Genomic DNA, 26,309 nt, shown 5'->3' with positions numbered 1-26,309 from the left:
CAATGGGAAAGTACAGTGTAATGCACGTGACATATAGGAATACATCGATAATAATAATAATAATGCACTCTTATTATATTGACTGAAACGGTAGTGATATGTGAAATGTACTACGTATCTGTCGCTATTGAAAAACCAATCATAAATTCTAAAAATAATTTAACTTCTTATACAGGGTGTTACAAAAATGTACGGCCAAACTTTCAGGAAACATTCCTCACACACAAAGAAAGAAAATATGTTATGTGGACATGTGTCCGGAAACGCTTACTTTCCATGTTACAGCTCATTTTATTACTTCTCTTCAAATCACATTAATCATGGAATGGAAACACACAGCAACAGAACGTACCAGCGTGACTTCAAACATTTTGTTACAGGAAATGTTCAAAATGTCTTCCGTTAGCGAGGATACATGCATCCACCCTCCGTCGCATGGAATCCCTGATGCGCTGATGCAGCCCTGGAGAATGGCGTATTGTATCACAGCCATCCACAATACGAGCACGAAGAGTCTCTACATTTGGTACCGGGGTTGCGTAGGCAAGAGCTTTCAAATGCTCCCATAAATGAAAGTCAAGAGGGTTGAGGTCAGGAGAGCGTGGAGGCCACGGAATTGGTCCGCCTCTACCAATCCATCGGTCACCGAATCTGTTGTTGAGAAGCGTACGAACACTTCGACTGAAATGTGCAGGAGCTCCATCGTACATGAACCACATGTTGTGTCGTAATTGAAAAGGCACATGTTGTAGCAGCACAGGTAGAGTATCCCGTATGAAATCATGATAACGTGCTCCATTGTGCGTAGGTGGAAGAACATGGGGCCCTATCGAGACATCACCAACAATGCCTGCCCAAACGTTCACAGAAAATCTGTGTTGATGACGCGATTGCACAATTGCGTGCGGATTCTCGTCAGCCCACACACGATGATTGTGAAAATTTACAATTTGATCACGTTGGAATGAAGCCTCATCCGTAAAGAGAACATTTGCACTGAAATGAGGATTGACACATTGTTGGATGAACCATTCGCAGAAGTGTACCCGTGGAGGCCAATCAGCAGCTGATAGTGCCTGCACACGCTGTACATGGTACGGAAACAACTGGTTCTCCCGTAGCACTCTCCATACAGTGACGTGGTCAACGTTACCTTGTACAGCAGCAACTTCTCTGACGCTGACATTATGGTTATCGTCAACTGCACGAAGAATTGCCTCGTCCATTGCAGGTGTCCTCGTCGTTGTAGGTCTTCCCCAGTCGCGAGTCATAGGCTGGAATGTTCCGTGCTCCCTAAGACGCCGATCAATTGCTTCGAACGTCTTCCTGTCGGGACACCTTCGTTCTGGAAATCTGTCTCGATACAAACGTACCGCGCCACGGCTATTGCCCCGTGCTAATCCATACATCAAACGGGCATCTGCCAACTCCGCATTTGTAAACATTGCACTGACCGCAAAACCACGTTCGTGATGAACACTAACCTGTTGATGTTACGTACTGATGTGCTTGATGCTAGTACTGTAGAGCAATGAGTCGCATGTCAACACAAGCACCGAAGTCAATATTACCTTCCTTCAACTGGGCCAACTGGCGGTGAATCGAGGAAGTACAGTACGTACTGACGAAACTAAAATGAGATATAACATGAAAATTGAGCGTATCCGGACACATGTCAACATAAAAATCTTTTCTTTAGTTTGTGTGTGAGGAATGTTTCCTGAAAGTTTGGGCGTACCTTTTTGTAACACCCTGTATACTGAAAATAATAAGTATGTCTTTTCATGGTGGATGAAACCAGTAATAAAAAAAAATAGCTACGCACATGTCGCCTATGTAGCCAAACAGTAACCCCAGGGCCACTCCAATAATCTGAGAGTAGAACAAGACGTCATTGACGGCCTGCCGGTTGTCGCAGACCCAGTTCATCTGTGACGTCACCGTCAGGGAGAACCACGTGTCGTCATACTCCCAGCCGTGCTGGCACTTCACAGGTTCCCTGCTGCCGCCGAAGTCAGTCACATCACTCCGGTTGTACATCAGGCACTTGCTGAACGAGGCTCCTTCCCTGTAACAAGCAGGACATAACTTAGGGCGTAAAAGAGGAGCCCACAGCTTACTCATGTGACGCGAAAACAGTGATGATGAGGCGCCATACTCCGAGGAAAGTAGGGAAAGATGCAGGAGACCCGCGCTGATGACTAGGTAAGGCGCTAAAGGAGGTGGTTTGCCATTGCCTTCCTCCAACAGTAATGTGTATGAATGATAATGATGAAGACGACACAACAACACCCAGTCATCTCGAGGCAGGGAAAATCCCTGACCCCGCCGGGCATCGAACCCGGGAGCCCGTGCGCGAGAAGCGAGAACGCTACCGCAAGACCACGAGCTGCGGACCGAAAAGAGTGGAAAAATAAATATACGAAATAATTACATCCAGACAAGAAGAGAGATTCTTGATATTACTGAAGAACTTTTCGTCGTGTCATATTAACACGCTATTGTTTTGCGACCTACAGTTGTCTGTTTACGCTGTGAAATGCACAAAATGTTTTGAACACCAGTACATGCAAAAATGTAAATTTGGACAGAGATAGGCTCTAGCTTGGGTCCAGCCACTAGCAACTGAACATATTTCCTAAGTACACAAAGTCTCAATATTAATAGTGATTTTTTTTTCAGTCCTCGTACACGACGTTTCTAAGGGAGCTTAAGAACACGCTTGTAGTAAATGGTCATTCCCCTGTGGTTGAGTTGATGGAGCAGGTTCAAATTCTTCGCAGCGCAAGCAATCGGAATTCGAATCATAATCGCGGACTAACGCGCCACGAGAAATAGTGCCTTTGCAGTGGGTGCAGTATCATTTCTTCTGCACGAATGTAGGTATCTGGCGGACGACATGAAATTTCTGACTCGGTGTGCGGACAGATGTCTGAGAAAAGTTATAACAGGAATTACTGGAGCAACAAATGTATTTTATGTACGGACCTAGAAGGGAGATGTTACGTCACGAAGCATCGTTCCAATATACAGGATGGTCCATTGATAGTGACCGGGCCAAATATCTCACGAACTAAGCATCAAAAGAAAAAACTACAAAGAACGAAACTCGTCTAGCTTTAAGGGAGAAACCAGATGGCGCTATGTTTGGCCCTCTAGACGGCGCTGCAATAGATCAAACGGATATCAACTGCGTTTTTTAAAATAGGAACCCCCATTTTTTATTACATATTCGTGCAGTACGTAAAGAAGTATGAGTAAACACTCCACTTTTTTCCCTTTGTAATAGTGACAAACGTACAAGTACGTGGTACCACGTAACATTCCACCAGTGCAGACGGTATTTGCTTCGTCATACATTATCCGTGTTAAAATGGACCATTTACCAATTGCGGAAATGGTCGATATGGTGTTGATGTATGGCTATTGTGATCAAAATGCCCAACGGGCATGTGCTATGTATGCTGCTCGGTATCCTAGACGACATCATCCAAGTGTCCGCACCGTTCTCCGGATAGTTACGTTATTTAAGGAAACAGGAAGTGTTCAGCCACATGTGAAACGTCAACCACGACCTGCAACAAATGATGATGCCCAAGTAAGTGTTTTAGCTGCTGTCGCGGATAATCCGCACGTCAGCAACAGACAAATTGCGCGAGAATCGGGAATCTCAAAAACGTCGGTGTTGAGAATGCTACATCAACATCGACTGCACCCGTACCATATTTCTATGCACCGGGAATTGCATGGCGATAACTTTGACCGTCGTGTACAGTTCTACCACTGGGCACAAGAGAAATTACGGGACGATGACAGATTCTTTGCACGCGTTCTATTTAGCGACGAAGCGTCATTCACCAACAGCGGTAACGTAAACCGGCATAATATGCACTATTGGGCAACGGAAAATCCACGATGGCTGCGACAAGTGGAACATCAGCGACCTTGGCGGGTTAATGTATGGTGCGGCATTATGGTAGGAAGGATAATTGGTCCCCATTTTATGGATGGCAATCTAAATGGTGCAATGTATGCTGATTTCCTACGTAATGTTCTACCGATGTTGCTACAAGAGGTTGCACTGCATGACAGAATGGCGATGATCTTCCAACATGATGAATGTCCGGCACATAGCTCGCGTGCGGTGAAGCGGTATTGAATAGTATACTTCATGACAGGTGGATTGGTCGTCGAAGCACCATACCGTGGCCCGCACGTTGACAGGATATGACGTTGCCGGATTTCTTTCTATGGGGAAAGTTGAAGGATATTTGCCATCGTGATCCACCGATAACGCCTGGCAACATGCGTCAGCGCATTGTCAATGCATGTGCGAACATTACGGAAGGCGAACTACTCGCTGTTGAGAGGAATGTCGTTACATGTATTGCCAAAAGCATTGAGGTTGACGGACATAATTTTGAGCATTTATTGCATTAATGTGGTATTTACAGGTAATCGCGCTGTAACAGCATGTGTTCTCAGAAATGACAAGTTCACAAAGGTACATGTATCACATTGGAACAACCGAAATAAAATGTTCAAACGTACTTGCGTTCTGTATTTTAATCTAAAAAACCTACCTGTTATCAACTGTTCGTCTAAAATTGTGAGCGATACGTTTGTGACTCTTACAGCGCCATCTATCACAAATCGAAAAAAGTGGTCCAAGTAAAACATTCATATTTCTTTACGTACGACAGGAATATGTAATAAAAATGGGGGTTCCTATTTAAAAATACGCAGTTGACATCCGTTTGACCTATGGCAGCGCCATCTAGCGGGCCAACCATAGCGCCATCTGGTTTCCCCCTTCAAGCTAGACAAGTTTCATTCTTTGTAGTTTTTTCGTTTGACGCTTATTTCGTGAGATATTTGGCCCGGTCACGATCAGTGGACCACCCTCTATATCAGACGGTGGAGGTGAAACTTCCTGGCAGATTAAAACTGTGTGCCCGACCGAGAGTCGAACTCGGGACCTTTGCCTTTCGCGGGCAAGTGCTCTACCAACTGAGCTACCCAAGTACGACTCACGCCCGGTACTCACAGCTGTACTTCTGCCAGTATATCGTCTCCTACCTTCCAAACTTTACAGAAGCTAAACCTCATTCTGGAGACGGTGGAGGTGCTCATCAGGCAACAAGTGTTAAATGATCAAACGTTTATTCCGTTCGAAAATGGTGTAAATGATCAACATCAGTATGGGGTTCGACACCCATGGACCCGAAGACACACTTGTATTCATTGTGTCGTGGAAGCAAACTGTCTCCTAAAGGTACATTGGGGAACGTCTTGTCATGCCTGAAATTCAAGGTGGGTCATTCATAAAAGTTGCCGGCTAGAGACTGTCGTGAAGTGTACGTCTTCCTATCACGCTCGAGACGTGATCTGTAGGCGGCAAGCCGGCCTCTGTGGCCGAGCGGTTCTAAGCGCTTCAGTTCGGAACCGCGCTGCAGCTACGGTCGCAGGTTCGAATCCTGCTGCGGGCATGGATGTGTGTGATATCCTTAGGTTGGTTAGGTTTAAGTGGTTCTAAGTCTACGGGACTGATGACCTCAGATGTTAAGTCTCTTAGTGCTCAGAGCCATTTGATCCCACTGGGATACAATAAAATGATTAACAGCTCGAGCATACAGGATAAGTCTTCCGTCGTTCTTACGGTAATAACTGGATGTATCGGATTGCAATATTCGCTATCTGTTTCTCAATTATATCATGAATTGTGGTGTATATCGTTCCCTAGCAGTACAGACTACAAACCCCACACGTTATTCTAACCACTTCTTCTTGAGCAGTGAATACTTTTTGCCTGAGTGTTGAGTTACCCCAAAATAGTATTCCGTATGATATCATAGAGTGAAGGTATGCAAAGAATATTAGCTAGCTAATTTTTATATCCTCTAACTTAGCAATTATTCTGATAGCACAAGTTGATAAACCTAGTCGCTTTAGGAGATACAAAATATGAATTTTCTAATTAAGATCCTTGTCTAGATGTACACCCAAAAACTTAGTATGCTCTACCCTGGCTACTGACTTCTGCTGATGTGTTATACTTATTGAAGGAACTGCATTCCTTGCAGTAGAAAATCGGGTGTACTGTGTTTCTTCAAAGTTCAGAGCAAGCCCATTCGCAGAAAACCAATCAATAACTTTTCCAAAGACGTTATTTGTATCATTTTCTATTGGATATTTTTTACTAGTAATGATGCTTGTATCATCAGTAAACAATTTCTGTTTAGTCTCTCTTTTCAGATCAAGAACAGAAGGCGACCCGTGATCGAGCCCTGTTGAAGACCTGAAGTAATTTCACCCTAGTTAGATGAAAGGGGAAGCTTCCTTAAATTACTTAAACCAAATAAAGAAACTTTTTGCCTCCTGTTCTGTAGGTATGACTTAAACCACTCATATGCTGTTCCATTTATGCCATAGAATTGTAATTTCTGTACTGGACAGTGAAATTGTATATTGCTGTCTCAGTGGAACAGCATTTTTGAAATGCAAAATGTGATTTACTAAGTATCCCATTACTGCTGAAGTTGCTAACCACTCTTGAGTACATTACTTTCTCAACAATTTTTTAAAATGCTGTGAACAAGGATAATGGCTGGTAATTATTGACGTGAGGTGTCTCATTTTTTGTAGAGAGGCTAGACTATGGCATATGTTAGCCCGTTTGGGAAAATACCAAGCCTTTTTTGAAAACTGTTTGGTGTTACATCTATTAATTTTATTTGGGGCAACAGTGTTCAAAAAGGGATATAAATTTTATAAATTTATCAAGAAATATGTTGTATATATCACTGGCAATTGGTTCATAATACACATCTCCCCAATTAACATTTCTTAAACTTTCTCTGAAGTGTGCTATAGATACCGGATTGACCAGCCTTACACTTTTAATTAGTTTCTGAACTGTATACCCTGCTAATTTTTGTAAGTTAATCAGTTGTGCATCATGGCCCAACAATACGTTTATCACAGGGAGAGCATGTGTTAGTTTTACATCCTCTTGTTGCACAAATACATTATCTATTAGAGTGCTACTGTCTTGAGCTATACATGTAGAGAAATTGATCACTGATTCTAAGCTATCCGTCATTAATAACACTTGTAGTTCACTTTTACTATCACAACTGCTGAGAAAGTTTAGACTGAAATTATCACAGATTAATAACTTCTTCTTTTTGTCTGACAGACAGCGTAATAGGGAGTCAAACTACTTTATGGATAGCTGCCATTCTCCTAATGGTGACCTGTATGCTGTTGCTAATAACAACAGTACATTATCTAGCTGCAGTTTACATGCACAAACTTCAAAGTGCTAATCGACTCAAAAATTGCTTACTTCTACAGTTTTGTACTTATCCCCTTGTTTTGTGTAAATGGCAACTCCTCCTTTATCTATGCTCGATCTGCAAGTGTAAGATGCTAAATTACACCCATTTATACTGACACTTTCCATCCCCACAGTTACATGGTGTTCAGACAGACAAAGAATATCAACCTCATTCTTATTTTTAAGATCATCTAAACTCACTAACAGCTCATCTATTTTATTTTTTATTCCCCTGATATTTTTATGAAGTAAATTGACACTACCCTTAGCTTTATCCCTATTTACTGTTAATGACGCTTCTTTTATTCTATTTTTCTTGATTATTGTCTGTCTGGACATTGGCATCAACCTAGAAAACCTGTCTGCCTGTTCCCATTAACCACAGGGATCATCTCTTGTGTGACTGTGCACCCCCCCCCCCCCCCTCCCTTACAGTTTCTGCTAACAGAGAAACTAACTTACCTTTCCCCTTCCTATTTAGGTGCAGGCCATGTGTTGTGTATCCCCCCCTAGCAACAACATCAACTGGAAGAACACTCATGTGGGACTTTGCCAGTGTCTGGCACATCCTGTTCAGCTCAGTGTTTACACGCCTTACAGCAGTGTTTACCTATGGCCGATCATGGCGCTGAAAGACCTCCACAAACACCACATCTGTGTGCCCAGTTCCTTGTCCTACTTTGTCCAGGTTGAAAGGTCCCTGTTGGATTCCTTTCATGTTAATTTTTTTAAAACTGTTGTCATTTATGGCATCATTCCACTTCTAAATTTACTGTGGTGTTTCTGACTATCTGGGAGGAGACTGAGCAGTGGAACGTGTTACTTTTACACATAATCAAGAATGATCTGTCACACCACTACACTTTAAAACACAGTTTATATGTAATTCATGTCACACAGCCTCATACGGAACCTACATGCGCTTTGTTTTACATACTGTATATGATAAGATACTGTCATCCCCCTTCCCTTCTGTGTGAAATCATGAATGAACGCTAGAGAACAGTAGGACCAACGTCGGAACAGGTAGCTACGCTTTCTAAAAACAAAGAGGTTTCTATTCTTAGTATGGTCCTGTTCGTCCCTTGTCATGTTGGTATAGGAAGCTGCATCTCTGGTCACTTCCGTTTTGTATCTAGAAGCACCCTTGGTAGGGGCCCACGGCAGTCAGTCCGTGGTGAGCGTCTGAAGTGGTAAGATCTCGGGCTAAGCACGTCTCTGCTAAGTCCGTAGGACAATGGATTTCTTAAGTTCAGCATAACTGAAAATTTAATCACCTTTATTTCAGGTTTAGATCTAAAATATCTAACGTTATCTTCAATTGCAACGCAATGTAATTCGAGTGTGAGGTTCAGAATATCTTCCAGTAGTTGCTTTGTCACTACTTTGTGAGTAAAGTGGAACCACGTGTGGATGATCTGTAACTCTAACTAAGATCATCAATCTTAAATGCCAATGTGCGTGAGATTATAACGTCTCGTCTTCACAATATTTTTCAATATAGCAACTTTTCTTTATGTTCAGCCCACATGGGGTGTACTTTGTGAGACCAGTACCACGTGCTTATACAATTGTTTGACCCATCAGGTTAATAGTAAGGCGATAGTAACCAGTTCGAGATTTTTCTTTTGTAATTTGTGGTTCGATGTAATTTATTATAATTATCAAAATTATTGTGGAGTTACACTCTTTGTGTAAACCAAGTTGACCACGTGAAGCATGTAGTGTAATCATCAAAGTAGCCCTCAGCTATTCTTTTCGCAAAGATTTCACATCGAGTTAGTATGAATTTAGTATACCTATGTGTGGTAATTTCATGACGGACAGGATTGTGCTACGAACGTAACTTCTTTGGGTGAAAATTGAATCGGTTGGTTGTGGTTAATTTCCTCTTGCATATGTTTCAACGTTCTTCGTGTGTTATTTTATGAATGTAGTGTTGTATGCAGTCTCCCAATCTTGGCTCCATATTTGATGTGTTCCGTAAGATTACAAACTCACATTTTCACAATCCTAAATAAGGCACCAGTTTAGTTATGAATCAAGTTTAATATGCAGAAATTTTAACGGGACAATGATCAATGTTGAAATAAATATCCAAATATAAACTGATTTATTTCTTTATATTTAAATTCTCTTTTTATGTATATATATCACCGGTTGTCGTAAGATGACTACTAAAAGATTTTAATTAGTGTTAGTCTGCTTGGGAATTTGGTAAGCTAGACTGGGTACCTGGTGAAACAATGGCTCAATAATTCAAGGTTGGCTCCCCCAGATAGCTAACAGCTTTTAACCCGCTTTTATTGTTGAATATCAGGACCTCTTTCAGAACAACTTAATGCATCAACATTAAAAGGTCACTCCTAATACCATATCCTAGATTCATAGCGAAGCTGTTTCCTGCTCCCCCAACTATACTTACGTGATCTTCCTTCTCAAAGTCCCTGCATACCTTACCTAAGTTTTCTCTTGCCTGGTTAAGGCTAGCACTTGGTTTCACAAAACTTAAGATCTGGTACACTTTACCTAATTTCTCCTAGAACTGCTGGCCTACATCCCTCCCATGACTGCTACCTAAAAGTAGAGTTCTTCTTTTCCTACTCTTATTTGATCCAGACCTGCCATTTTTCTTTAAGCTAATATTCTGCTTCAACCTACTTCCAGTTACATACCAGTTCAGATAGTAAGTCAAATTGATTTGCTAACGGAATTTCTAAAGTTTTTTGAACAGTTTCCCTTTTCCACCATTTGCTTGCTACCTTTTCCCAGCACTCCATCTCGTTTTTCTTCCTAAGCCTACATAATTACAAACCGGCGTTTTCTAATTCATCCTTAAGGGCACAAATCTTTGCCTCCTGTTCAGCGTTTTTTCTGTCCTTTCTACATAACCTAGATTGTCATGGAAGAGCCTCATTATCTAGCCCTGTTTCCTCGCCGCTACATTCGCCCCAATTAAACCACAATCTACTGTCTTCACAGAACACCCCTCCTTCAGGTTTCTACGGCAACCACTACATTGGTCACAAATGCTTTGATAGAAAAACTTGCACAAACGATTTACACAAAATTTACACAAAAGCAGAGAATAACTTGGCACAAGATCACTGAAATTGCGTAGCCTGTACTAATACGTAACTAAACGCTAATGTAAACAAACTTTTAAACTTACTTTCGAAAGTTCTAATTGACTACCTACACTTTTAATTTAACTTTGAACCGCCAGGTCTAGTGAAAAAAAAAAAGTACCTACACTCACCCGCAATTTACGCCTAAAATGTAAACAAAACTAACGACTATCGGCCTTTACAAAATACTTTCTTGTCGATCTAAATACGCTCAGAAAAGCGAAACCTTCAATAGATAGCTTAGCGAAGAAGTAAATGCACTAGTCTAAAATGTAATATTAAGTAAATTAACTCTTACGTCAATATTAATCCCGTAACTTAGCGAGAGCTTCGTGGACGTGCTTCTGTCAAAGATAATACACTCTAGCGTCATTTTGTTCTGTTCTTCCTCCAATAACGTTAATATACGATAAACAATTACTGATTATGGACAACAATGTCTAGCCATATTCTGCTTTCATATCGATATTTTGTTTCGACTTGGATTGTTCTATGGGCCTTGATAATAGATTTTCTCGAAATACCCGCATGCCACTCGCAAAGTCGTTGCGTCAACACCGCCCCTTAGCGTTATCTTTTTCCTTATCAACCTGACCGACTGGTGCGTGTCTGAAGGTTTCGCGTCAACAGAATGATAAAAAAAGGAAAGTAACTGAAAACGTACTTCTTGACATTTTGTAACAGATAGTTCGTTTCCTCATGAAGAGGTTCCCGACTGCCCACTGCGTGACATGGTGCAATGTTTAGCACATTGTGGTTGCATTTGAAAGGACGGAAGTTCAGATAGCCGGATCTTGGAAAAAGATAAAAACGAACCGTTTTCGCTTTCCGTGCGAGCTGTGTTTTCCCTTATTTTATTACTACGATCGTTTCTCCCTATAAAGGTCGGCGTCAACAAAATATTTTTGCAATCGGAGGAGAAAGTTGGCGATTGAAATTTCGTGAGAAGATTCCACCGCAACGACAAACGACTTTGTTTTAATGGTGTCCATCCCAAATCCTGTGTCACGTCCGTGACAGTCTTTCGCCTATTTCGTGCTACTACAAAACGTGCTGCTCTGTACTGACCTTTCTCGATGCACTCCGTGAGTCCTATCTGGTATGTGTCCCACACCGTGCAGCAGTACTCCAAAAGAGGACGGACAAGCGTAGTGTAGGCAGCCTCTTTAGGAGATGTGTTCCATCTTCTAAGTGTCCTGTCAATAAAACGCAACGTTTGGTTTGCCTTCCCTACAACATTTTCTATGTATTCCTTCCAATTTAAATTGTTCGTAATTCAAACTCCTACATATTTAGTTGAATTTACGGCCTTTAGATTTGACTGATTTGTCGTATAACCGAAGTTTAACGGATTCCTTTTAGCGCTCATGTGGATGACCTCACACTTTTCGTTATTTAGGGTTGACTGCCAATTTTTGCACCAAGTGCATATCTTCTCTACATCGTTGTTGCAATCTGTTTTGATCTGATGAGCGTACTAGACGATAAACGACAGTGTCATCTGCAAACAACCTAAGACAGCTGCTCAGATTGTCTCCTAAATAGTTAATATAGATAAGGGACTGCAGAGGGCCTATAACGATACCTTGGGGAACGCCAGAAGTCATTTACCACGACCTGTGAACTCTCTGACAGTAAATCACGAATCCAGTCACATAAATATTCCATAAGGAGGCAGTTTCGCTAAAGGCCGCTTATGTTGCTCATCTTCAAAAGCCAGTTTGGAAATCTGGATATACAGAACCAATTTGAAATTTCTTGTCAATAGCACTCAACACTTGTGTGAAAAGAGCTAGTTGTGTTTCACAACAACGATGTTTTTTAAATCCGTGTTGACTGTGTGTCAATAGACCATTCTCTTCGAGATAACTCATGATGTTCGAACACAACGTTGTTGTTGTTGTGGTCTTCAGTCCAACGACTGATTTGATGCAACTCTCCAAGCTACTCTATTCTGTTCAAGTCCATTCATCTCAGAGTAACTACCACAACCTACACCCTTCTGAATCTGCTTACTGTATCCATCTCTTTGTCTCCCTCTACGGTTTTTACCACCCATGGTTCCTTCCAGTATTAAACTGGTGAGCCCTTAATGCCTCAGAACGTGTCCTGCCAACCGATCCCATATTCTAGTCAGGTTGTGCCACAAATTTCTCTTCTCACCAATTCTATTCAGTACCTCCTCATTAGTTACGTGATCTACCCATCTAATCTTCAACATTCTTCTGTAGCACCACATTTCAGAAGCTTCTATTCTCTTCTTGTCTAAACTGTTTATCGTCCATATATCAGTTCCATATATGGCTACACTCTATACACATACTTTCAGTATGGACTTCCTGACACTTAAATCTATACTCGATGTAAACAAATTTCTCTTCTTCAGAAACGCTTTCCTTGCCATTGCCAGTCTACATTTTATATCCTCTCTACTTCGACCATCCTCAGTTATTTTGCTTCCCAAATAGCAAAACTCCTCTACTATTTTAAATTTTAAGTGTATCGTTTCCTAATCTAACTCCCTCATCGTCGCCTGATTTAAATCGACTACATTCCATTATCCTCACTTTGCTTTTGTTGATGTTCATGTTATACCCTGTTTTCAAGATACTGTCCATTCCCTGCAACTGCTTTTCCAAGTGCTTTTCTGTCTCTGACAGAATTACAATGTCATCAGAGAAGCCTCAGAGTTTTTATTTATTCTCCCTGGACTTTAATTCCTAGTCCAGTTTTTTCTTTTGTTTCCTTTACTGCTTGCTCAATATACAGACAGAATAACATCGAGGATAGGCTACAACCCTGCCTCAATCCCCTCTCAACTACTGCTTCCCTTTCGTGCCCCTCGACTCTTATAACTGCCATCTCGTTTTTCTGCAACCCTCTTACAGCACAAAAGTGCGTGATTATGTTCGCATGCCAAAATTTTTTATGAGGAAGGCGGAACGACGGTTGAGGCAGCTGGTTCCCCACATCTTCTGACAGAGTCTTCTAAAGAGGAACATAACAGAATCTTTCGTGTTCCAACATGAGTATTCCTGCACTGGCACCCTTTTTTCCCCTGCTACAACTAGGTGTGCTGCTCATACAAAACCATTGCTCTAAGGCAGCGAAACTTTGATAGTTCAGTGATATGCTTCAACAAATTTTTATACTTTGACACATACAAACAACAAATAAGTTAACACAAAATCATTTGATTTACTTTTTTTTTGTTCTTTGCGCATCGATCGTAATTCATCAAAAACGCTCGGCTTATGATGTGTACCTTAAAAAAGAAAAAAAGTATTTCACTTAGCTTGGAATCTTCCCAGTTTTATATAATTTTTGGCAGTCATTTTAAGTTCTTTTTAGCTATTTTAAGACTCTTTTTGGTCTATCTTTGTCATTGCAGTAACACTTTGCGCATATTTGTACAAGCGCGAAGTGCCTTTTATACAGAGACAACAGATCATTTAGTTTTATTGGTGAAGAAATACTGGTTAAAAGCATCGTCTAGTGACCTCAGAACCATTATGATGGTGCTAGACCCTTGACATGTGTTCACTACGTCATTCAAAACTACATTTGTGCCTCACGTCGGATATTATGCACAATGTACACGTGTAAGTACGTAACTATGACCCTCTGTATCCCACAAACTGTCTGTCATACTGAACAATGTTTCGAGGTTCCCCGACATCATCATCTTCAGAACATATGATGAAAATTTCGACGAACTGTCATTAATACGTGTTACTGAAGTTTCTCTGCCACAACTCGTACTTTTGGTACCGAAAAATCATGGTTTATTGGGATTATCTCAGGAAGTGCCCATGAACAAATGGTCCTTTTATAAGCTGCCTTACATCCATCCTGGACCAGACTGAATGCAGAAGAACCAACCGCTCAGTTTGTCTGGACTGGAGGAAGTGTGTAATGTTTTAATTTGATGATGTGCTGCAGAATAGTTTTATATGCAGCAGAAAGACTTAACCCGGTAAGAACAGGAGTACGTAAGAGACTAGAACTGACGGAACGAAAAACTCTCAGGAGGACAGTGGGACCTCGAAGAACAAAAGGCACATCCTCAGAATGGGTCAGGGGAGGTTAACACAGCAAATAATACAGTTTCTGGTGAGCAAGAGAACCAAAGTACACCGAATCCAAGAGGTGCAAAGGTATCTAGAAGAAATGCGAATGTAGGAATCAGGGAAATACAATAGAGTAATTTTTAAGTAAAAAATGCAGGCTTTCACAGGTTTAGAGAACAGAACTAGACACAGAACAGAATCATCATGGGCGGAAGAACGAAGAAAGATGCAAAGTACGCGAATGAAAGAATATTGGACAAGGAGAAAGATCAGAAGAAACGAAACAGAAGCGAATCAACGTGGTCCTCAAATGGCCAAAACGAAAATAAGAAGGAGAAGCTAGTGCTTGGCCGTCCTTCCTATAGGTATACAAGTCGTCACTAGGCCAAGAACTATCGAGAACGCTTGACCCCTTATCTCTGTGATCAACAGAACCCGAGGCATGACTCTCTGAAAAACACTAGCTGTCATGCACGGACTGATTTATATCTTTTATGTGGACAGTGCATCCCACATTATCGTGTTGTACTGTTATAATATATATGAGTCTTCACCAGATATTTGTGGTCGTCATTGTGTGTATGCTCCCTGAACTGCAGTCAATTAGTAGATAAACAATTTCAGGATCAAACTTTAGTTGGTGGTTGCAGCATCAATAGAACAAGTGCAGACAGGAAACAGGTGTGTGAGGTCTAGACACTCGGCCCATGTGCATGTGTTACGTAACGTTGAGTGTAGTCGTATGGGGGATTTTGTGTGTTTAACTCCACACCCCACCCACCCACCAACCCACCCCCACTTCCGTCCCAGGCCCCTGGCACAATGCTTAACGTTAAAGCCAACAATACCTCTAAACCCTACATACAGTGTTTCGAGGACTAGTATTAACTGACGAATCTAGGAATATACTGCACCCACTACGTATGTTGGACTTCGAAGACAAAAGAAAACTAACTAATGAGACAACTTAGCAAACATTTTCCCGTCAATGGAAAACGATAATATCTTAAGACTTTTACAACCTGAAGTGTCCTCTGCCGTGCACTTTATAGTGGTTTGCAGAGTATGGATACTGATATAGATTCTGTTCATCGGTTTTTTTTACTGTGAGTTTCTCGGTAAAGACAAGCTTTAAAAAGGTGCAGTTTTCACAGTCTGTTCAATGTAAAAACTGATAGAAGTTTCTGCGTAACAATACCAATAGTCAAATCTCAATAACCATTCGAATTGTCATAAAAATTATAACAATTAAAAAGTCAAGAATGACGAGGTGTTTCCAAAATCCACATAGCTGTTTGAAGGCACTTTATTCCCAACTATCGGTTTCACGTCAGTATAGACGCATTTCAAGTTTATCTTTCAAGAATACGAACCACTGAGTGAAATTTTGAAATTATAGAAATAAAGCACATTAATACAGATGTGTGGCTTTTGGAAATACCCTTACAATCTTGACTTTTCAACTGTCATAATTTTTGTGATAATTTGAGTGATTACTAAGTGTTATTGTTATTATTATAAACAATGTCTCTGACGTGTGATTGCCCTCCCCATAAAGTGCTTTCTAATACAAATTTTTCCTGGAGCCCCCTTCGTAATGAGTAGTCTAAACTGCTTTTCAGTACTGGCAGTGCTTACTTTTGTGCGTACGGTGGTCAGACATCTTTAAGTTTGGATCTGTCGTTGCCTTTAAAATGTGTCCTACAGTCGTAACTTCGCTCGATTTTCTGATGATGTTTCTCCAAGATCTGACAGTGAATGTAGTTGCACGCTTTGCACATATCCCGTATTATAGGTAAGCAAGTTGCGCTATCTGTTTATTATTTTTCAAATTGGAAGTACAACAATTTCTGTTTTCGCTACATTTTGTGAATGGTAAATCAAGATTGGTCTTTGCTATCTTTTTTCATCTTATGCTGTACACACATGTATAACAAGCTGTACTTACTGAGTTTCAACTTCCATTGAAGTACTAGGCAGTTGTAGTAGATCAAAGCCAAAATTATGAATGAAAACACACTGAATGCTGGTGTAATATTCTACAATATTTCTTGTTTATTTTCCAGATTTTCGGCTGTTACGTGATCTACAGGTACACAGACAAGTATGTGGTGCAGTGAAGTTTTGTTCGAGCAAATATTTTGAACTAGTTCATTTACAGAGTATCTCCATTTCCAGAGTTAGAAATATTAACGTTAGATTTTAGGATTAAAACAACAGGTTTTATTTCAGTGTAAATGCGATGACAGATTATTTAACTAATATAATATATGTGATACATTAATTAATGGACCGTTTACAAATTACAACAGTTGTTCACAGAAGAAAATAAACTGAACAATACATATTCGAAAGATGTGGCTGAACAAAATAAATTTTTCTTTAATAATTCCCAAATTACAAACAGATAAGATAGAGTAGAGAAAATAAGCAGGTAAGTGAAGCAGCTGTGATTATACAACATGTTTTTTCTTTCACAAGAAAACAAATTATCTAACCGAAACAGAGGAAAGTGGAACATGCGAGTAAGGGGAGGGGGGGGGGGGGGGGAAGGGGGGTAATTTGCAACATGGCCTGGCTGGGATTATGAGAAGTATCTGCAGTCTGAAGTGGCGAGTAAGGGAACTGCATCTGGTCATTCAGTACTAAGCTTAGGCTGATGGATACATGTTTATTCATTCCAAATTATTTCGAGATAGTTCGTCTTCCTTCCTTTATTTTATCTTAGTTAAATAATCTTACATAGCATTTACACTGAAACAATCCCTCTTGTTTTATTCTTAAACCTGACGTTTACATTTTACATGTCTGGAAATGGAGATACTCTCTAGATGCACTAGTTTAAAATATATGATGCAACAAAATTTCACTGCAGCACATACTTATCTTTGAACCTGACAGTTGCATAAGAGCCGAAAATCGGTTTGTGAAAAAATAATAAATAATGTAGAATTTTACATCAGTGTTGTGGGTGTTTTTATTCATACTGTATAAAACATTCTACCAGAACCGATCAATGAAAGCTAAAACATTTACCACTACAAACCTCGGTATGGTGAGGTTCTTCCACTCCTCAACTGAAAGGTTGGAAAGCTCCCTGCCAGGGACGTAGCACCAGTGATCTGGAGTCTGCATAGCCAGGTAGAACATGTTGACGCTCATCAGGTCGAAGCATGAGGCAAAGCAAACGAAGACGATGTTCAGCCTCGTCTGGAACTTCCCCCGGGACCCAATGGCGTCCAGGACCTCCTCGAATGCTGGAGCAGCCTTTGTTTTTGTACTGCATTCTGGGATTCCAGTCCTCTCCTGAAAATGAACAACCATGCAGCGGTGTTACTATCGCCCTCAGTGACAGGGAAATGTAATGAGTCCCCAGGAAAGCAGCAGACATTTGCTTTTTGTTTGTATTGCTAGCCGGTGGAGAATGTGGGCAACAGTTTTATATCTCTATAGAATTATCTAGTTCTGTTTCCAGTGACCAACAGCAGCAAAGTTACAAGTTTCATTGTCAGTAGCGAGCCTAATTTATAACTGTACATTGTCTGATGTGGCAAAAGTAGCTAATTTCTTTTGACAATATTTTAATGAGTTTTATTTATTTATGTCTGTGTATGATCACTCAGTCCATCCTGTTTGCTGCCTTCTTTTACAATTCTTCGTTTTCTTATTTGTTAGATTCAATTCTTATATGCTTGTGACTCACTCTTGTCAATATTGGGTGTTTGAGGTATTATTAGTATGTCCAGTAGCTGATGATCGATTGAGACGGAGCTGTAACGAGGTACGATTTAATGGTAGACTAATGATGGATTCTAGAGAGGGATAAGTTGCTACTGGTCAATTTTTCCACTGTCAGGATGCATCAGTCACGTGACATAGCCTGCGTTCGACTCGTATACAGCCACGTGTTCTGTATATGATTTAAAGCGCTGTCTACTTGCGACTGTTAACGGTAAACCTGTCAGTCATCAATATACTTTGAGATGAACAGGATGCATTTGGGGGGAAAAGCACGACTTTCGCCTTGGCGCCGCGAGGTATTTCAGCGAGGCTTGTGGCTGGGGCTACACGGGCCGCGAGACTGTCAGTGTAGTAGCTCTACCTCAGAGTTTGTGATTGTATATCGATGAGAATGCCGTCTTTTAGGATGACGATTTCCCCCACTACTGTGATCCTTTTCTTTCCCTCAGCTGTTATAGCGTGTTTTGGCTTTGGTTAGGGCGATTTTTTTTTTAGTAGGTGTGTGTAGTGGTCTCTGACATCAAACAGGGATATGCTATACTCTTGCAGGTAATACACTTTTTTTAAATTCATTTCTGTCCAACACCAGGATCTAGTCAGTTGGACGTTTTTACCCTAGCTTGTAGGTGTTGGGTAGAGTTTGAGTGTTTCTGTCGCTGGTTTCGAGTGGTATAAATCTTTTTTATGCTGTGCATACATTTGTGTAATTATGGCGGATCTTTGTGATTAATTACGCAATTAGGATAGATATTTGAGTAAGTTTGGTGTGGTATCACGAATTTTGTTTCCAGCAGGATAACGCAAGCTTTATGGTATAGTGTAGTGGGACGCGAAATTGAAGCGTCACCCATCCACCAGTGTCAGCCCAGTTTGCAGGTGAATATAAGTTTAATTTACTGTTTTGTTTATGTATTTTTGTAATATTTGTAATGGCTGTGAATTGTCTAAAGTTTTGTGTTTATTTTTTATGTTTCATGTACGGAGAGGGCGGCACAATGAACGGAGACAGCATCTTCGCTGCCGGGACCAGAGAGAAAATTGCTGGCCACTATACGTCGCGGGTCGACAGCCAAAGAGCAACAAAAGATCCTGAATCCGAGTTGTTGCGTCGTGCTTCTAAAAATTGAAAAACTGAGAATTTGTAATGTCTCTACAACAATGACGTCACAGAAAGTTTAATCATGTTGTAAATGTTCAGTTCTGTCTTGTGAAGGCTCATGTTCACGTCTATATGTAGGAAGATAATAAACTAGTGGATGCTACAAAAGTTTAAATACGTGTTCCGAGAATTTATTTATGAAGAATTACGTTAAGTAATTTATTTGACAAGATTATTAATTTTTGACAGCGTTCATCGCGAGTGTGATTCTTGAAAGTTTATTCAATGTGGTTCTAATATTTATTAAAGCAGATCACTTGCATTAATATAATTTCTGAGGAGAAACAAACGACATTTAAATTGAAAAAGTTTGCGCAAACCAATTGGACTGAGTAACGTAATTCTGCGCATACGACTCAAATGACGATGTTTTACAGTTTCGTTCAAGAACCATTCAGAGACAATTTAAAAAAGAATTTAAATAATTTTGAAGTGTGTTGCAACTGACGTAGGTGACGGAGTCTGCACATGGTCATATGTCAAAAGAAAATCATTTATACAAAACTTACGACGTTACACCACAATAGTTACTTTTTGCGATTTTAAGCCTTCCTTGTGCAGCGCTATGCATGTTGTTGTTGTTGTGGTCTTCAGTCCTGAGACTGGTCTGATGCAGCTCTCTATGCTACTCTATCCTGTGCAAGCTGCTTCATCTCCCAATACCTACTGCAACCTACATCCTTCTGAATCTGCTTAGTGCATTCATCTCTTGGTCTCCCTCTACGATTTTTACGCTGCCCTCCAGTACTAAATTGGTGATACCTTGATGCCTCAGAACATGTCCTACCAACCGATCCCTTCTTCTCGTCAAGTTGTGCCACAAACTTCTCTTCTCCGCAATTCCATTCAATACCTCCTCATTAGTTATATGATCTACCCATATAATCTTCAGCATTCTTCTGTAGCACCACATTTCGAAAGCTTCTATTCTCTTCTTGTCCAAACTATTTATCGTCCATGTTTCACTTCCATACATGTCTACGCTCCATACAAATACTTTCAGAAACGCGTTCCTGACACTTAAATCTATACTCAATGTTAACAAATTTCTCTTCTTCAGAAACTCTTTCCTTGCCATTGCCAGTCTACATTTTATATCCTCTCTACTTCGACCATGCGCTATGCATATAGTTGTGAAATTAGGACCGATCTTTGTGATTAATTAAGTAATTAGGATGGATAATTGAGTCAGCTTGCCAAGCAAAATAAATGAAGTACACTAACTTAACTTTCCTCTACCGCATGTAGACAGTTTATATGTGTTAGGGGGTGGACTTAGGATTTACATCCAGTAGAATCAGGGTTCAAGTGGCTGGCAAGTTGCATTTTTTTACTTGCACTGAGTGTTTGTGCATTGAATTATTTTCAGGTGTTTGAATGCATTATTTCAGTGATCTACGAGTAGTTTGCATGTCTGCATGGTGTGTACTGGATTATTTGAGTAACTTACGAGTTGTTTGCGTCTCTGCATATCAGCATAATGCATTATTTAAAATTAGTTTCCAGGTCTGTAAACTGTATATTGTGATCCCAAGCACTTCAGTGTGAGTGTTTTGCATCAACATAATAAATAAATAAATTAGGTGAAATCTGTGGCTAAATAAATTGTTCAAAAAATAAATAAAGTACGCTCCTTCCTCTCTCCAACAGCCCAGAACAGGCTGATCCCTTTTTCACATCAATTCCCCCCCCTCCCCCCCTCTAGACCACTGGCAGGGTGAGTTTTTGTACCAGCATAATAAATAAACTGGGTGACATCCGTCCCTCAATGTGTGTAGGAAATATGGTTGGTTGACCTTGAAAAGTAGTTGAAACTAGGTATCTTACCTATATGATGGTGGTACTGCCTCTAATTGTTTAAATAAAAACTTATGTCCAGAGCATAATGAGAGCATGTAATAGAGCTACTAAAACACGGACCACCAGTATCTCAGCCTCTTGTGGCGGTAACACGACACTAATGCTGTGGGTAGATAATAAATTTAAAGAAATTTTATCAAAGTTAAACAAATTTAAGCAAATTTAAACAAATTTATAAAAAATTTTATTTGAATTGAATGAGCAGTCTCCAGTGGGGCGACACCATATTATCTTCCCTCAGCTGCAGGGGTAAGCTCTTATAGCAAAATTCACGCCCTTTTTCCAAGAGGATGGCGAAAACACTTGATAGTGGTACTTGTTCTAATTGTTTAAATAAAGATTCATGTGCAGTTCCTAGGAAGAAGCGACTTAGGTTAGTGGAGGTAACCCATGTGCCCTTACTTTCCCACCATTTTCTTAGGTTAGTAGAGGCAGCCCAACTGACCTATCTGCCTGCCAAAAGCTGCCATTTTCGATAACAGTACTTGCATCATCAGCTGACGTCATGTGACGTCACGTACTTGCTTCACGGCCGCCATCTTGGATAACGGTACTTCGGGGTGACGCCGCCCTTGGGGTAATGACGCCCTTCCGCCGTCTTGGATAATGACACTTTGGGGTAGAAACCGCCTTGCCCCACTACTGACGTCTCCTGCTGCGCCTCTGCTGGGTTCATGACCATATGAGTTGGACACCAGGCGATTGGAAAACCGTGGCCTGGTCAGATGAGTCCCAATTTCACAAGTAGTTAATGGTAGGTTTTGAGTGACTTAGACCACACGAAGCCATGGATGAAGTTGTTAACAAGGCACTGTGTAAGCTGCTGGTGGCTCCATAACGGTGTGGGCTGTGTTTACATGTAAAGTACTGGTTCCTCTGGTACAACTGAATCAATCTTTGATAGGAAATGATTATGTTCGGCTACTTGGAGATCAGTTGCAGCCATTTATGGACTTTATGTTCCCAAACGATAATGGAATATTTATAGATCACAGATTCCTTCTCGTTGGGCCACAACTGTTCGCCATTTGCTTGAAGAGCATTCTGGACAACTCGAGCAAATGATTCAGCCACCCAGATCAAAATATTTCAAATGTGTGTGAAATCTTATGGCACTAAACTGCTAAGGTCATCAGTCCCTGAGCTTACACACTACTTAACCTAAATTATCCTAAGGACAAACACACACACCCTTGCCCGAGGGAGGACTCGAACCTCCGCCGGAACCAGCCGCACAGTCCATGACTACAGCGCCTGATTCAGAATGGTTCAAATGGCTCTGAGCACTATGGGACTTAACTTCTAAGGTCATCAGTCCCCTAGAACTTAGAACTAATTAAACCTAACTAACGTAAGGACATCACACACATCCATGCCCGAGGCAGGATTCGAACCTGCGACCGCAGCTGTCGCGCGGTTCCAGACTATAGCGCCTAGAACCGCTCGGCCACCCGGCCGGCACAGCACCTGAGACCACTCGGCTAATCCCGCGCGGCCCACCCAGATCGCCCGACATGAATTCCATCGAACATTTGTAGGACACAATCGGGAGGTCAGTTCGTGCACACAATCCTGCGAAGTCAACATTTTTGCAATTATGGACGGCTACGGAGGTAGCATGGCTCAGCTGGACTTGTTGAGTCCATGCCACGTCTAGTTCTTGCAACATGCTGGGCAGAAAGAGGTCCGACACCATGTTAGGAGGTATCTTATGACCTTTGTCACCTCAGTGAAAACACCCTGTGACCACCCCAGTTGCTAGCGTGCAACCAAGGTACCTTTGTACACCAACTACTTTTCTGTGGTAGGATGTTCGCTTCCTGCCAACTTGTATGTTGGTGAACACAACTATATAGAAACTTACGTTAAAAACACAAAAACAGATAACTTGAAGTGGTATATCAAGACAAGTGACCACATTTGACGCTGCGCTTGATAAATTTGTGGATGAAGAGTGGCATATTGTGAGAACTCACTCTTGCCTGTAAGGGGCGAGGGAATGTAAAACAGGAGACAGGAACAAACTATGAATAATAATTGCGAAAACAGTCGATAAGTCCTACACAAAATAAGTATCAAGAAACGAACAAAACCAGTGGACATTATAAATGAGGACCGATTGGTTCTAAAACAGGCAGCTTGTTTTGTAATATCCCGAAATAGCGGGAAGAGCGTCCTGGATATGATGAGCTAGGCCGGCAGTCATTAAAACACAAGCTTTTTACAGAAGCTATATCTACATCCTCTTCTACGCAAATACTCAGAAAGCCACCGTACGGTGCTAGGGGGAGGGTACCCTGTGTAATCATTTCCTTTCCTGTTCCACTCGTAAATAGAGCGAGGGAAAAACGACTGTTTATATGCCTTCATACGAGCCCTAATTTCTCGTATCTATCTTCGTAGTCCATCATCAGCAACTTTTGAATTTCGTTATTAAACCATGGTGGAAGTTTCCCATCCTTTATCCACTTACTAGGCACATAATTCCCGAGACCAGGATTTACAATCTGCTTGAACTTTCCTCATAATTCCTCTTCGTCGCTCTTGCTGGAACTAAGTGACATCAGTTCATCCTCTAAGTGAGATGCTAACAACATCTTATCTGCTCTATATAACAGAAACGCTCTCCTAGCCGTCTTGACTGTTTTATTAACTTTTGTAGCCATAGCTGCTAAAATGGCATCATGAACGCTATCCCTGTTTCTATCCTGATCAACTTTTTCCTCCGAAAGCGGAAATATTTTGTTGATGGCGTAGGGAAAAATGACTATCTACATCCACGTGACTACTCTCTAGCTCACATTTAAGTGCCTGGCAGGGGGCGTAGTAAAATACGAGAAAAATAAGAGAAAAAATGAGATCGCTCAGAAAGATTTAGTTCTTCATTTTTCCCGCGTTGTATTCGAGAGAGGAACGGTCGAGAAATAGTCTGGAAGAGGCTTTGTGAACTGTAGAGCAGTTCCGTAGACGCAGATGTAGCCCTCCGTATGTCTTGCAGACTACGTGGCCATTGAAGTTAAAGGCGTACATAATAACACGCATTACCATAAAAATGGGTTGCCGAAAAATGAAATTGATTTTGTGAATAAAGAAGTAGATAGCGTAGGAAGTTCCATGCGGCTTTTCGCGGATGATGTTGTAGTATACAGAGAAGTTGCAGCATTAGAAAATTGTAGCGAAATGCAGGAAGATCTGCAGCGGATAGGCACTTGGTGCATGGAGTGGCAACTGCCCCTTAACACAGACAAATGTAGTGTATTGCGAATACATAGAAAGAAGGATCCTTTATTGTATGATTATATGATAGCGGAACAAACACTGGTAGCAGTTACTTCTGTAAAATATCTGGGAGTATGCGTGCGGAACGATTTGAAGTGGAATGATCTTATAAAATTAATTGTTGGTAAGGCGGGTACCAGGTTGAGATTCATTGGGAGAGTGCTTAGAAAATGTAGTCCATCAACAAAGGAGGTGGCTTACAAAACACTCGTTCGACCTATACTTGAGTATTGCTCATCAGTGTGGGATCCGTACCAGATCGGTTTGACGGAGGAGATAGAGAAGATCCAAAGAAGAGCGGCGCGTTTCGTCACAGGGTTATTTGGTAAGCGTGATAGCGTTACGGAGATGTTAAGCAAACTCAAGTGGCAGACTCTGCAAGAGAGGCGCTCTGCATCGCGGTGTAGCTTGCTCGCCAGGTTTCGAGAGGGTGCGTTTCTGGATGAGGTATCGAATAAATTGCTTCCCCCTACTTATACCTCCCGAGGAGATCACGAATGTAAAATTAGAGAGATTAGAGCGCGCACGGAGGCTTTCAGACAGTCGTTCTTCCCGCGAACCATACGCGACTGGAACAGGAAAGGGAGGTAATGACAGTGGCACGTAAAGTGCCCTCCGCCACACACCGTTGGGTGGTTGGTTGGTTTGGGGGATTAAAGGGACCAGACTGCTATGGTCTTCGGTCCCCCGTTGGGTGGCTTGCGGAGTATAAATGTAGATGTAGATGTAGATGAAGTCTTAGTTGCAACGTAGGTGGTACAGTGGTTTGCTTTTTCAAAGCAACCATCCCAGCATTTGCCTTAGGAGTTTTAGAGAAACCGCAGAAAACTTAAAATCCTAACCTTCGTTCATCCATAGTTGAAATGGAAGACAGTGGGAAGTCAGCTGTTATAAATTTATATTAAAAATGAAGAAATTCCTCCAGCTGTATTTAAGGAATCGATTTATTTTGGCAACTAGTTACAACGTTGAAACTAGTTGCCAAAATAAAATCGACACCTTAAATACAGCTGGAGCAATTTCTTCATTTTTAATATACAATCTTAACAGCTGTATTTGACCATGGTCCTCCAATACTCGAAGAAGAAAGGAAGATCTGGGTTTAACATCTCGTCGACGGTGAGGCCATTAGAGACGGACGGCACGTTCAGATTGAGAACGGGTGGGGAAGGGAATTATGGTATTCACCACTATTAAATCTCCGCGCCGACCAGCAGCGCGCTCCATTACGCGCGGCCAAAAAATGCATCGTCGGCCGCACTTGTCCTTGCACCGCCCCCTACTAACATCACAGGTCGGTTTCGCGTGAGCGCGCGCGATTGGTCACCCATAACACTCAGCGATTGGCCGCCCACACTGTACCGCGACCCCAGCCGCCGGCTCGGTTAACTATGGAGCCTCATTTAATGCAGCAACTGACGTCTTCAAGTGAGTTCTCACCGCGCTATGTTCTACTCTACAACTTTGAAGTGCTACACTGCAGTGGACCTGCTGTTCGATACAGATTTGGCTGCGCTCTGGACTTGGAATCGGAATGCTACACTGGAAGTTGGACTCGAATGTTCACTAGGCCTAGTACGTCGACGGGATTCTGATTTCCGCTGGAAGTCTGCTTTTCGCTTGCACTCCCTGGACATTGGTATAACCGCCATAGTTTTATGTAATTTTCGATGAAGTGTTCATCTACAACTTGGCGCCCAGTAGAAAAGTTATTTGCATCAGTGCAGTGTCAA

The 26,309-nt window shown here is 41.4% G+C and overlaps 1 protein-coding gene across 1 annotated transcript in view; it reads right to left on the bottom strand.

The window, feature by feature from the left end:
* Positions 1–26,309, bottom strand: part of LOC124606822 (solute carrier family 22 member 7-like) — a 138,346-nt gene that overhangs the window by 97,438 nt on the left and 14,599 nt on the right. The window contains exons 2-3 of the mRNA XM_047138891.1: positions 17,584–17,843; positions 1,826–2,068 (exon numbers count right to left, since the gene is read on the bottom strand). Coding sequence (XP_046994847.1) covers positions 1,826–2,068; positions 17,584–17,843 — 503 coding nt within the window. The remainder of the gene's footprint in view (positions 1–1,825; positions 2,069–17,583; positions 17,844–26,309) is intronic.

This window comes from Schistocerca americana, chromosome 3 (genome assembly GCF_021461395.2).
Source record: "Schistocerca americana isolate TAMUIC-IGC-003095 chromosome 3, iqSchAmer2.1, whole genome shotgun sequence".
NCBI lineage: Eukaryota > Metazoa > Arthropoda > Insecta > Orthoptera > Acrididae > Schistocerca > Schistocerca americana.
Note: the sequence above shows the minus strand (reverse complement) of the source record. Positions and strands in the feature narration are given on the sequence as shown.